The 14,574-nt window shown below is 36.4% G+C and overlaps 1 protein-coding gene across 9 annotated transcripts in view; it reads right to left on the bottom strand.

Moving 5' to 3' along the window:
- The window catches only part of HDAC9 (histone deacetylase 9), a 209,944-nt gene that overhangs the window by 42,685 nt on the left and 152,685 nt on the right, over window positions 1–14,574 (bottom strand). For 4 of the 9 annotated variants that reach the window (XM_068972972.1, XM_068972973.1, XM_068972975.1 and 1 more), the window contains one exon: window positions 1,542–1,673. The exons of the other annotated variants lie outside the window; for them this stretch is intronic. In XM_068972972.1, the coding sequence (XP_068829073.1) occupies window positions 1,542–1,673 (132 nt within the window). The remainder of the gene's footprint in view (window positions 1–1,541; window positions 1,674–14,574) is intronic. 9 annotated transcript variants of the gene reach the window in all.

Below are 14,574 nucleotides of genomic sequence, written 5' to 3'. Positions count from 1 at the left end.
ATAAATAAACAAAACCTTAATAAGATTTTAAAGAAACAAAAAAAGAAATATACATGTGTTTCTATTTTCTTTAAGTTTTTCTGTTATGAGAGAACCTACTATCTCCCATCAGAAAAATGACCTATAGGTCATTACATTAGACAATTGATACGTTCATTATTCTTTACTTTCATTAATACAGATTCACTCTACAGATTCATCCCCACCCCCAACAAGGACTTCTATTATGAAAACTTACTTAAGATTTTCACTTAATGAAATACAGATAGGTTTATCAGGGGAAAAAGTCTGCAACTCTAAATTCATTATTGAATTGGTCTAAACTAGTGATTATATTTGATCCTGGAAAATAAACTCTAGTAAAATAATTATTTATTTAATACTTATCCCTTAAGAAAAAAAAAATTCACCAATACTTTTCCTCAGATAAACATATTAATCTGTCAGGACTGAATAGGAGACTAAACATTTTTTTTCTCCCTAGTGATCTGTCAAAATACTGCCTCATCGGTAGTCTACACTTTTCTACCTCTGCCGCCACAATCTTTATATTGTCTCCCTAAACTAGACACTATCATGACGAAAGTAGAGAAAGAAAAGAAACAATTTTTAAAAAAACTTTCTAAGAATAAGATTCGATCCTAGAGAAATAATGCCAACTGACTACTTTGATAGAAGCACAATTTTCCTTGGGAAAGGACAAACATGGCTCTAGATTTCCATTTCTGTATTGATGCAACCAAAGGAAATGGTCACATACAATGCATAGCTCTAAGTAGTTACTCAATAAACAATAGTTGGTTTTGTTATTTTGGCTAGCCTTTTTGCTTCTTCTATCCCTATGTCTTCTCAGACCAGGTACAAATGGGACTAGAGGGCTTTGTAAGACATCAGGCTGAATTTCCTAACCTGTTCACCCCACTACTAACCAGGCAGCTAAAATACTAAGAACTCTTCCATTTGAGACTAGTGAAAATGACAGTTTCTTTCCCTTCATAAAAGGCAATATATCCCCCTCCTGCCACAAGTCCCAGATCACTAGTAAACACATAATGTCATTTATGAGTTCTGTAAATTTGTTGAAAAGTCAAGGTTTTGCTGTTTCACATAGTTTAATTTTCCCAGATGTATTCTGTACATTAATGTCTGAGTATGGGGGAAGTATTCTTCTTGAACCTCCCTCTGCTCATTTCTGATCAAATTTCATTAAAAGTTATATTCTCCGGCTTGGCATTCCCAAAATGGACTGCTTGTTTCTGAAAAGATTAAGGTGAGCTCTGGCATTCCCTAGTTATGCCTATTGACATATAGTTCTGTTTTTCATTCATTTCCTGTTTAACACAGCTGGTGAATGCATGGCAAGGTTTACTGAACTACTTGTGAGTTTTCAATATAACTTCCTTTCAAGAAATGTTTCTCTTCAAAATAAATTTTAATATACAGCAGGTATATTTATTCTAAGCTAATTTTGTTTCATTCCTACTGGCAGCAGTTTTTTTTTTTTTTTTCCTCCAGTGTGTATCTACCCAGTCCTCAATTACCTGTCACCTCAAACATTCGCTTCTTGAATGAAGTGACAACATTTCCATCCTTCCGCCTGAGTAAAGGGCTGCTTCTCCTCTCTGCCACTTTCTGTTTTAACCTGGACCGCACCTTCAAGTTGGGCTCAGAGGCTGGGAATTGAGACAAAGAAAATAGATAAAAATTAAAAAATGGAGAGCCAATTGCTCCTGTGTAATAATACTACTACTAATAAAGGCTCACCCTTTTCTTGGTCCCTTCTCATGTCAAATTAAAACCCAAGCATGTAAATAAGGCATTATTATAAATTAATTAAACAGATAAATGTCATAATTATTTTTATGAAACGTGAAATATTATGCTACATCTCTAAATGTAAAGTGAAAAGAGAGTAAAAAATATGCTTTCTACCTATTTTATCTAGCAGAATTGAGATTGTTAACAGGAAGTTAAATGACTGAGAGTGTTTGGGTCAGAATAAGATTTATTATACTTTACTGTCAGTTCTTTTAATTCTCTCAAGGGTGAAACTCAAGAACCACTAAAAACGGTACCCTAATGTGATTTTAGAGACTCTTGGCTGACTTCTGGTAATAGGAAGACACCTCTGCAGAAAATAATTTATGTCTAATTCTGACTCCTGAAATATTTCAATGTCAGTAGTTTCTAACCTGAAATCCTGGGAAAATACACTTGGTATAATAACACAAACCAAGTAGAATCACTATGCGTAAAGCTTTGTATACAGCGAATACACAGTCAATTAGAAAGGAAGGGTGGCCAAATCTTATAGGTAAAGTTCTGAGTTAGGTTATATATTCCAAAATACAAAAGCATATTATTCATACATATGTGTTACTTTGGTTACACTATTCTAAAGAGTGATGCTCTATAATTTATCTTCATGCATTAAGTTTTGAAGTGACTGTACTTTAGAAGAATGGAAACATTGGATTGATTTTGCCGTAGAAATCAATGATGATGGAGGCGGTGGTGATGATGATAATTAGGAAAACAATGCTTCTGAAGACAACTAACATTTATACAGTGATCACTATGTTCAACTACTGTCCTGAAATCTTTGTCAATATTAACTTCTCTAACCACAGAAAATCTAATGGGACAGAGTCTACTTACACTTTGATTATATCAGTGAGGAAACCAAAACACAGAGATGTAAGTAACTTGCCCAAAGTCATCAAAGTAAAAAGGGATGATGAAGCCAGCATCTGTACCCAGATAACCTAGCTCACATCTAATATTCTAACACTGAAAATACTGCTCTTCAACCTTTCTTTATGTAGGAACAGCAGAACAAATATAGAACTGCTTTTCCAAAGCATTACTAATCACATATATCAGATACAATGTTATCATGTAGCTAGAATTCTGGAGCAGATAATATGATTTCTTTGAAGCAATTTTATAGTTCTGCCAACTACAGAGGATATCAAAAGTAAAATTTACAATCTTCTATTACTTATTTATTTTTGATATAAAATACTTTAGTTTCCTCTTTGTTCTTCTCTCACTCACCTCTCTTTTTTTAGATCTACCTTGGACTGAGAATCCTAGATTTTCTTGGAACTGGCTAGAGAAAATTAAAAAGTTAAATTGTGATGGGGGGGGGTGTTTACAGCTGATTTTATGCCCCCAAACACTAAAAATGTAAAAAAAAGGGGGGGGGACCTGCAAATATTGTAAAAGTAGAAAATGGGCAGGAGATAAGGGTAGAAATCAGGAATGAGTACAAGAAGCCCAGTGACTAAAGACCACAAAGGTCTTACTTCCTGGGCCTTCCACTTTGAAGCAAAGAAGGGTAATAGTTTGGGGGAAGGATTAAAGTTCTTGCCAGACTTTCCAGGAGTGCAGATTTTCCTTAACCCACTTGATTTTAGCAGAGAAGACTGAATCTGAACTACTAGCATCCAACATACCTGCGAATAAAGGGGAAAAGATGGAACTATATACTATTTCACTTAGATCCCCACCCTCACCCCCCATACATGGGCTTCCCTGGTGGCTCAGATGGAAAAGAATCTGCCTGCAACACAGGAGAACCAGGTTTGATTCCTAGCTTGGGAAGATTCCCCTGGAGTAGGGAATGGCTACCCACTCCAGTATCCTTGCCTGGCATGGACAGAGGAGCCGGGCAGGCTACAGACCATGGGGTCGCAAAGAGTCAGACACGATTGAGTGACTAACATACACACACCCATCCCCATATATTTATTTTTAAATGCCTTTAAAAACACCAACTTTGTGTCTGATAAGTTGTAGGTTAATAAATATATTCCATTTCAAATTTAAAAAATGAATCCCTATATGCTAACTATTAATATATTGGCATCTGCTGTTGTCTTGCTTATAAGCCTAGGATAAAAATCACAGATTTTTAGATCTTGATCTAGACATGACTTTATGATGAATTCTAATGGATTCAGATGTTACAGACTGGCTCTCCAGAGAGAGTAAACCAATTGATCCATCACTTGAAAGATGCAGTAGAAAAGGCACCATGTTTCAGCAGGAATATGTGGAATTGGTACCACACATCCCACCCATGAGATTTTCAGTGCAATTTTATTGCTTTCTGAGTCTGGCTCTACATTTGTGAATTCAAATATGAAACTCTTAACATCTTCCTTATTTCACAGAACTTTGGCCACAGGACTAGATAACTAAGAATAACTATGAAGATCTGGGTGAATGCAAAAGGGAAGAAAAAGGTTTTGGTTCAATTCAGTAGCTCAGTCGTGTCCAATTCTTTGCGACCCCATGGACTGCAGCACGCCAGGCTGCCCTGTCCATCACCAACTCCCAGAGCTTGCTCAAACTCATGTTCATCTAGTCGATGATGCCATCCAATCATCTAATCCTCTGTTGTCCCCTTCTCCTCCTGCCTTCAATCTTTCCCAGCATCAGGGTCTTTTCCAATGAGTCAGTTCTTCGCATCAGGTAGCCAAAGTACTGGAGTTTCAGCTTTAGCATCAGTCCTTTCAATGAATATTCAAGACTGATTTCCTTTAGGATGGACTGGTTGGATCTCCTTGCAGTCCAAGAGACTCTCAAAAGTCTTTTCCAACACCACAGTTCAAAAGCATCAATTCTTTGGCACTCAGCTTTCTTTATAGTCCAATTCTCACATCCATACATGACTACTGGAAAAACCATAGCCTTGACTAGATGGACCTTTGTTGGCAAAGTATTGCCTCTGCTTTTTAATATGCCATCTAGGTAGGTCATGGCTTTTCTTCCAAGGAGCAAGCGTCTTTTAATCTCATGGCTGCAGTCACCATCTGCAGTGATTTTGGTTTAGGTAATTTTTATTAGTGCTGCTACTGCCAGGTTATGCTAGGAATGACAGAGCTGGGACTGAGCCCCAAATCCCCTGATACCCAGTCTAGTCCTCCTTCTCCTCACACATTGCACTAGCCAGGACAGAATATCTGCAGTAAAGATGAAAATGTGACAACAGCTTGGAAAATCATCATGTGCCACTTAAACATTCTACAGGAAACCTAGAACTTCATAAGCTTTTCAGAAAATGACTTCACAGGTCAGCAGAAAGCTTTTGTTCCTACATATCTATTTGAGAATGAGCTGGATATTCATCTTTTAAGTAGCTTTCTATAGTCAACATTAAAAAAAAAGTGGACATCAGAGTAGGTATGACAACGGGATTTTGTTTTCACATCTATCATTTACTATCAGTCTGCTCATTCATGGAAGTCGGCTATGAAGATACTGTTGTAGTTTATGGAGTGAAATAGATGTGCTTTCAGTGCCTGTTTATGCGTTCAGTATTTGGCTTTGGATGAATTACTTTATATCTTTAAATCTCAGTTTCTCATGTTAAAATGGAGATAGTTTGTTTTTCCTTTTTTTTCCTCCATATGTCCCAATAGACTGCATTTTCCTTCTTCCTCTGAGATCACAAGACCAAATCCTGGGGTTGCATCACCTCATTCCTTTGCTGGTTGGCTCTTGTTTGGACTCAGCCTATTTATTGGTAAGACTGGCCAGTGATCGAAGAATTAAGGAGTTCGAGGTCAGGTATCCTATGCTCTCTCTGCTATAGCGCTGCATTGTGAGGTACAGCTTTGTCTCTTCCTGATTTCATCTCCCTCTTGAAGGCTCTGTTCCATGGTTCCAGCTTTCCTAGCACTCTAGCAACCTTATTTCTTCTCTGTGCTTCTTCAGCACTAGGGGTGGGAATGGTTTCCTGCTGTAGCTATTTTCTGGATGCCTCAACATTCCCAAGCTGTTGTAAGCAGTCCCTTCATAAAAGCCTATGACCCACATTATGTGGGTTCTGTTACTTGCCAAAGCTCTGATTAACACAGTTGTACATATTTTGCAAAGTTATCATGCAGTCAAATAAAATAATATCTAGTAGAAGATAAACCAGTGGTTCTCAGTTGGCAAAGATTTTTGACACCAGGGACATCTGGGAACGTCTGGAGATACTCTGATTGTCAGTATGGGGAGTTGCTACTGGAATGTAGTGGGTAGAGCCCAGGGATGTTGCTAAACATCCTACTATGCACAGGACAGCCCCACAACAAAGAATTATCTGGACCCAAATGGTATGGCCAAGTGTGAAAACTCTGGGGTAAGTAATCAGGAAATGGAAGATGTTACTAATTGTTCTACACAGAGAGAAATAAAGGGGATAATGATATCTTGGGGATTCTCAAAGAGGATGTAGGAGAGTATTGGAAAAAAAAAAGATTATCAGAAATAAGGGAGTGCTACAGGTAGCTTAAAATAGTAAATATTTCAATATATTTTAAATTTAGAATTTTATTTTAAAACATTCAAATCAAAGCTAGTCAACTTCCATTGGCTATGAAAAAATCACAACTTTTCTAAGTAAAAGGCTAGGTCTATTGGTTTAAGCAAAAACTTTCGCCTGTATTTCATTTCTGATTTTGAGTCACCAGAAGTATTAGTATCTTGGTGGTGAAGGCCAAGGTTGGAATGATAAATAACCATCATTTAGTCCTCATAAGGCTTTATAAACTCACTCCTAACATTTCAGAAGCCCACACATCGAACTCAGCATGACATATACCCAGGCAGTAGAATTAATAACCTATTGTGCTGACTCAGTTTGCAGTTAAGAGTTAATTCCATTTTCAATGCTCTGGTCTCCCCAAAGACTGAAGATTTCTATTCCAGTGACTTACTAATGGGATGAAAATCCTCAAGAGCCCAGAAAGAGATCACTAACTGGGGAGACATTTTGCTTGTATTTGAATGTAATTCATGCCTAGTTGCACTAATTGCCTTTCTATTTTTACCCCACACCCATCACTCTCTACATCTCAATCAATCACAAAAACAGAAGGCAAACTTTTAGTGTGTGTGCCCACTGAATGTATTTGTTTGCTGAGATGAAAACACTGCATGAAAAATTGATTATCATTATTTAAATGAAAAAAATATTAAAGATGAGAGAACTAAAACTTTTTTCTCTTTTTGCTTAAAAAACAAGTGAACAAAGGAAACAGAAAACATGTGAAAAATGCCTCACGAGTTAAATGTATTTGAAATCTTTTCTTCTCATACAAATCTCCCTAGTTCAAAATGAACTTGGGTGTCAAACGGTGTGAAAATAAACAATGAGAAGAGCAGTAAAGTTAGGTAGCAGACGCAAAGGTTAAAAAATTAAGATTCTAAAGCACAGTAAGTCATAAGGTCCAGACTTGTCATTTCACTAAGAGATTGATGTGTGGAGTGCATATGTGAGTGTGAGAGTGTCACTTTGCATATGTACAAACATACAAACACAGAAGCTATCTTTTGTAGAGGCAAACAGGTCTCTGGCACAGACAGACGGTAGACTCAGATTTCAGTGCTAACTATTTCATGTACTAACACCAGCAATCCTGGGTGAGTTTTGGGATTTCCATGAGCTATTTTGTCATCTATTGGAGATGATATATATAGATACACTATGGTGGAAGATTAAAGGGGTTGAATGAAGTTCCTAGTTTAACTGACTGGCCATCACAAAAAAGTTGGTCAATAGATAGATGTTGAATAAATGAATGTATAATTATGTCCATATATAAGACAAAGAATGAGTAAAATTAAAAGGTAAGCAGCTTAGCATGCAGGCACAAAGACAGAAGGCTACAAGTGGTTTATTCCTTTTGCCTAGGGCAGTATTATCTATAATAACAACAAAAGTAACAGTGGTCCTTTTCTTATCTTTCACTCAGTATATTTAAAATACTTTATGTTTACTGATTGACTTTTCACATTTTCCTCACTTCTTTTATTTCCCTGTTTATAATTTCTACTCAATTGACTGTGTCTTAAATATACCACCATTTACTAAGAATGATTACCTACTTTGTGCATCTTGTCTTTGTTCATTTTTAATCCTAATTTGTGAATATTCTTTACACCAACAGTTTAGACAAAAATTCAATAACCACATATCATGGTATAAAGAAGTTCTTAATTCTCATAAAAGAGGTGATCACAGGAGAAAAGACTTTTCATTGAGTAATGGATAATGATATTTTTAATTAAAATTACTAATGATTTATCAAGATTAAGTACTAGATTAAGAAATGCATCTTTATGTTAATGAATATTGGGGATATTCAACTATTTCACCCGCACATTTAGCACCACAATCATAAGTGACATTTGGGGCTTCATTGTGAGTGTCACATTCCTTCTCTGACATTGTCTATTCTTCTTTGCAGGACTACATAAATATCTGTCAGTTTATCCACCTAGCCCCTCCTCTACCCAGATTTCACCTGCTATTTCCCACCCAGAGGCCTATCTTGGCATTTCTGTATTAATACATTCTGTCACTTGGAACCAAGCAGGCATCATCTATCACTCATTCACTCTATTTGGAATATCCTTTCTGAAGATTAGCTTTCCTGGAATAGTTCCTGCCCAAGTCATTTCTCTATTTTATGCTAACACTGTAGCATGCCTAGCCACATGTGAACTGTTCAACCAAACAGTCGTTACAATTATGAACTGACACTCTGGGGACATGAGTAAATTCTCTAAAGTTGATCTAAAAATATAGGTTACTCTAATTTAAAAATTTTATAATTAGACCAAACCTATGGATTTTTAAAATTAGCATTCAGAAGAAAAGAGTATATCTAACACAACTTATGCTTTTTGAGGGGCTTGGATAAAATGAATATTTAATGTTATGAATCAGATTTTATGCATTTTGATATCAAGGGACAAAATTTCTAGTCTCTTTTTAATTACAACCAGTTAATGATATGTATTTCATATGTAAAAGTTTTTAAAAAATTCATTTATTGGGAAATTTTAGCTTTTAATAGCTAGCCACATTTATGGCAATATATAAATGCAATTTCCTGGAAAAACTATAATAGTATTCAGAAATACTAATGTAGATATCATCCATCCTCTTAGTGACAACATATCAATTATGACACTATTTGTTCAAAGAGAATTATTCTTTTTCAAAAAGCACACTGGTAAATATTAATCAATTTATAGTATATTTATTTTATAATGACATTTACTGCTTTCTTCTACTTATGTGAATCATACATACATCTCAAAATTTCATACATGTTTGAAATTTTTGGAAATGGGATGCATTTTGGAAATGGGAAATGAGTATACCCTACTATAATGTTTCTTTTGTGTTGTATATATAAAAGTATTTGAAAATGAGATCCTGTTTCTTCACTTAATGTATTATGAGTTTTTCTCCAGTAATTATATAGTCTTTAAAATGATTATTTATTCTGCTTTCATTTAAAATTTTATCATGAATCTTTTCCAATTATATACTCTTCTAAAAATACATTATGAGGATATGCCATGTATTACTTAGTCACCTATACATGTGAGTATACACCATTTTATTTAAGCCTTTGATAATATTGGTCACTTAGGTGATCTACAATGTTTTACTTTCAAAGACAGAACAGTGGGACACATCACTGTGAAGCCACGTGTATATTTCTGAGTATTTCCTCCCATCAATGGAAATATTCTTTGGTTCCTCACATATGAAAACAACAATGACAAGTTCTTATGATTAGGGGGAAAAAAATCAATCACCATAAAGGGCAAGGAGTATTACAGAGACCCGGGAAGCAGGCCTCAAAGAAGTATGTGAGAACAATATGGAGGCTGAGCTTCCCTGGTGGCTCAGATGGTAAAGAATCTGCCCATGATGCAGGGGAACCAGGTTGGATCCCTGGGTCAGGAAGATCTCCTGCAGAAGAGAATGGCTCCCAACTCCAGTATTCCTGCCTGGAGAATTCCATGGACTGAGGAGGCTGGTGGGCTACAGTCCATGGGGTCGCAAAGAGTCAGACACAACTGAGAAACTAACACTTTCACTTTTCACTTTTTCTGGGAAACAGAAGCTCAGCCTAGAATAGAAGGGTTATTAGCTCTTGGTGGCATTTCCCTTAGCATCTATGAATGCTTCAACTCCTCAGAGCAGGCACCTCCAAAGCTGAAAGCCCATGACAGAGCCCTGGGCTTCCTCAATCCAAGAGCAGCACTTTGTGTTGAACCCTGTTTTCTTTTCCTCACAGTGTTTTCTCCACAGTGCCTGATGCTCAGCTGGCTTAGGCAGCACCCTGAAAAACTCTACTGAATGATGGAATACACAAACTGCTTACTCAATGCTGGGGTTTGTTTTTGTGCTTAATACTAGGACAGAAGAACAAATAATTATTTCAAAAAATTTTATGACATTTAAAGCACAAATTACCATTTTTATCAGATAAAATATTTTAATCAAATACTGTGGTTCTGAATAGAAATAAATTATAATAAGTGATGAGATAATTCATCACTTTTATAGTTAAATTCAACATTCTGTTCAGTTGGTTTCATTGTTTATTTAGTTAAGAGTTATTAAATAATACAGAGAACCAAAGTTGTCAAGTTCTGTGAGGAGTGGGTACATATCTAGCTATGTTTCCATTGTTTATTCAGCACTTATACAGTGCCTACTATATAGGTCAAATTCATTAGTTATTTACTGAATGAATGAATCAATGAATGGGAAAAGTGGTGTGATGAAGTGCTGAGGCAACTTCTCAAAAGATAGACTAGAGAGATTTTTCCTCCTGGGCCTTCATGGCCTAGCAAGAACAAATAACACACTAAATGTGATCACTGCCACATGACAGGTATAAGAGGAGCCTTGGAGCTGGGAGGTAGAGATTCCTTTCACTAGAGGGTAAGTCCTGGGGACTGAGAGAGATTCTGACAGGTAGGGGTGGGAGGGAAGCTCAGTTCCAGGCAGAGGAAGCAACCCTGTCCAGAGGAAGATATTGGCAAATTCAAGGGATGGAGATTAAATACACTAGCCTGGTTGGGGGGGAGGGGAGGAGGAAGCAATACTAAATGAAGATAAGGCTTCAAAAATAAATGTCAAGCAAAATTTAGCTAAATTAGGCAATTATACCAATATAACTCAATATGCTAACAGAGGTTATTCAATCTGTGTCTTTACACTCCTTCTTATGTTGGCTTTCTTCTTGGCATGTAGACATGCTAAGATCTTTCCCATTCAAATAAAAATAAGCCCCCCTGAGATACAGATATTATTAGCTACTCTCTGCATTTATACTTTAATTCACAGTAAAGTTTTTTTTTTTTTTTTAAGTAGCCTTACACTTGTCACCACCATTTTCTAACTTTAAGCCACTGCAATATGGCTCTAACTCTCATTGTTTCACTGAAACTACTCTACCACACATATCACTTGGGGCAGCAAATGCATTAATTAATTTTGTGTCTTTTCTCAGCACTTAACAACGACATAGACTCATGGTTTGTCTTTATAGCTATTGAATGAAAAAAAAATGTTCTCATATATTCAAGCATAAAAGGAAACTTAGAGTAAAAGATTGAGTTTCAAATGTTGTTAAGAAGAGAACTAGCTGAACTTCAGCTTTTCTAATTTGTAAGAATTTCTTGATGTTGAACTTCATGGCAAGAGGCCTTATAGATCAGCTGTGGAATGCCAGAAGAATTTTATTTGTCTGGCAAACATCAAAAATACCATGTTTGGAGTCGAGGAAATCCACATCACATACAAAATACCTTTCTATGTTAATTCCCTTATATGCTTTATTTTTTTCAAATGTAAGATATTTTATTTACATAAAAGCAGAAATAAATTTTGAAAATCTGTATTCTGAAAATAAAGCAAAATTTTGAATTATCACTTCAATAAAACAAACTAGACTAGGGGCATGTTTCTAAAAGTCCTTGAGTTCTAAAATTTCATACTTAAAAGTAAAATTCAAAATTAATTACTTATGCTATTAATCTTCTTTCAGTAATAAACTAATTAGTTTAATTAGAAGCTTGTCACAACTAGAGGAAAGCTCACACAGCACAACCCCAAATAAATAAATAAACAATAGAAGACCCAGCACTGCCCTAAATGAATAAACACATAATTAAAAAATAATACATCTAGTATAGGAGATAAATAAAACTATGAAGTATGCAGTGTAATTTTTCATGCATATTTCATGGTTTTATTTATCTCCTATAGATCTGCACTGGGGTGACCCTATATTTGATGGGGGCACATGGTAGAACAGCACATAATTCTTTCCAGAAAACCTGAGAGTCAGGATGGTATGGCTGGAAAACTAATACCAATCTTCTGATAACTACTTGAGTATCACCATAAATCTAAACTTTATTGTGCACATTTGTGCTATCAGCACGAACTTACCTTGTTTGTACTCATAAGAGTCTGGAGCTATTTTCCAGTCTTGACTGTGATAATAACTATGTGACTTGTGTCAAGTTTTATTATTATCCAATGTCTCTGTGCCTCAATTTTCCTGCTTGAAAATATGGACAATAATATCCATTCTTCTGACTTTAAAGAGTTCAAGAGTATTGATTAGAATAGTAAACAGAGTAAATCACCATCAAATTTTAGACGCTGTACAACCTACTTTCTTCAAATATATTACTTTGAAATTTTCATCTCTGATGTTTATCTGAAAATTTTTAGCTTACTCCCATAAAACTGTAACATCATTCTCTAGCTTTTATTTCATTTGTTTACTTGATTTTCTTCTGACTTGTCCAGTTATAATCATGTAAAAGCAATCACCCAAAAGACCTGTACTCTGAAACTCTAAGACAGTAATGAAAGAAATTGGAGACAACACTAATGGAAAGATATATGATGTTCTTGCATTGGAAGAATCAATACTATGAAAATGACTATATTAAGCAAAGCAATCTACAGACTCAACGCAATTCCTACCAAATTACTCATGGCATTTTTCACAGAACTAGAATAAGAAAATCTTAAAATTTGCACAGTGACACAAAAGACCCCGAACAGCCAAAGTAATTTTGAGAAAGAAAGCAGAGCTGGAGGAATCAGGCTCCCTAATTTCATGCTATACTACAAAGTTCCAGTCATGAAACTAGTATGGTACTAGGAAAAAAAATAGAATTATAGATCAATGAAATAGGATAGAAAGTCCAGAAATAAAGTCACACACCTATGGTGAATTAATCTATGACAAACAAGGCAAGACTATACAATGGAGGAAAGACAATCGTTTCAAAAAATGGTGCTGGGAAAACTGGATGTGTAAATACGTAAAAAAAATGAATTTAGAACACTGTTTAACATCATACACAAAAATAAACTCAGAATGGATTAAGACCTAAACGTAAGACTGATGCTGCTGCTGCTAAGTTGCTTCAGTTGTGTCTGACTCTGTGAGACCCCAATGACAACAGCCCACCAGGCTCCGCCGTCCCTGGGATTCTCCAGGCAAGAACACTGGAGTGGGCTGCCATTTCCTTCTCCAATGTATGAAAGTGAAAAGTGAAAGCGAAGTCGCTCAGTCATGTCCGACTCTTCACGACCCCATGGACTGCAGCCTGCCAGGCTTCTCCATCCATGGGATTTTCCAGGCAAGAGTACTGGAGTGGGTTGCCATTGCCTTCTCCGAAACGTAAGACTGGATATCATCAAATTCTTAGAGTAAAACACAAGAAGAACACTCTCTGAAAAGAAATCACAACAGCATCTTTGTCAATCGGTCTCCCAGAGTAATAGAAATAAAAACAAAAATAAACCAAGGAGACCTAATTAAACTCAAAAGCTTTTGCATAGCAAAGGAAACCAAAAGTAAAACAAACAAACAAAAAAGACAACCCACAGAACAGGAGAAAATATTTGCAAATGATGCAACCAACAAGCAGCTCATGTAGCTCAATATCATAAAAACAAACAGCCCAATCAAAAACTGGGCAGAAGACCTAAATAGACATTTCTCCAAAGAAGACATACAGATGGCTGACAGGCCTATGAAAAGATGCCTAACACTGCTAATTATTAGAGAAATGCAAATCAGAACTGCCAAGAGATAACACCTTATACCAGTCAAAATGGCCATCATCAGAAAATTTACAAACAATAAATGCTGGAGTTGTGTCAGGCAGAATAATGTTCCCAGGGCAAAGAAGTCTATGTCCTACTCCCCAGAACTTGTGACTGTCACATTACAAGGTAAAAAGATATTAAGGTTGCAAATGGATTTAAGATTGCTAATCAGCAGGTTTAAAGATGAGGAGATTATCCTGGATTATTCAGGTGGGCTAATATAATCACAAGGGTTCTTTGAAAATATGGAAAAGGCAGAAGTATCAGAGTGATACAGCCCAACAAAGACCAAAGACCAATTAGTCATTGATGGGTTTGAAGATGGAGAGGGGGCCAGAAGCCAGAGAGCGTGGGCAACCTCCAGAAACTGGAAAAAGTAAGGAGACAGACTTGCTTCAAGTACTGCTGCTGCTACTGCTAAGTCGCTTCAGTCGTGTCCGACTCTGTGCGACCCCATAGACGGCAGCCCACCAGGCTCCTCTGTCCCCGGGATTCTCCAGGCAAGAACACTGGAGTGGGTTGCCATGTCCTTCTCCAATGCATGAAAGTGAAGAGTGAAAGTGAAGTTGCTCAGTCGTGTCCGACTCTTAGCGACCCCATGGACTGCAGCCTATCAGGCTCCTCCA

The sequence above is a fragment of the Capricornis sumatraensis genome, chromosome 5 (assembly GCF_032405125.1).
Source record: "Capricornis sumatraensis isolate serow.1 chromosome 5, serow.2, whole genome shotgun sequence".
Classification (NCBI taxonomy): Eukaryota; Metazoa; Chordata; class Mammalia; order Artiodactyla; family Bovidae; genus Capricornis; species Capricornis sumatraensis.
The sequence above is the reverse complement of the archived record's forward strand: the minus strand, read 5'-3'. Positions and strand labels throughout refer to the sequence as shown.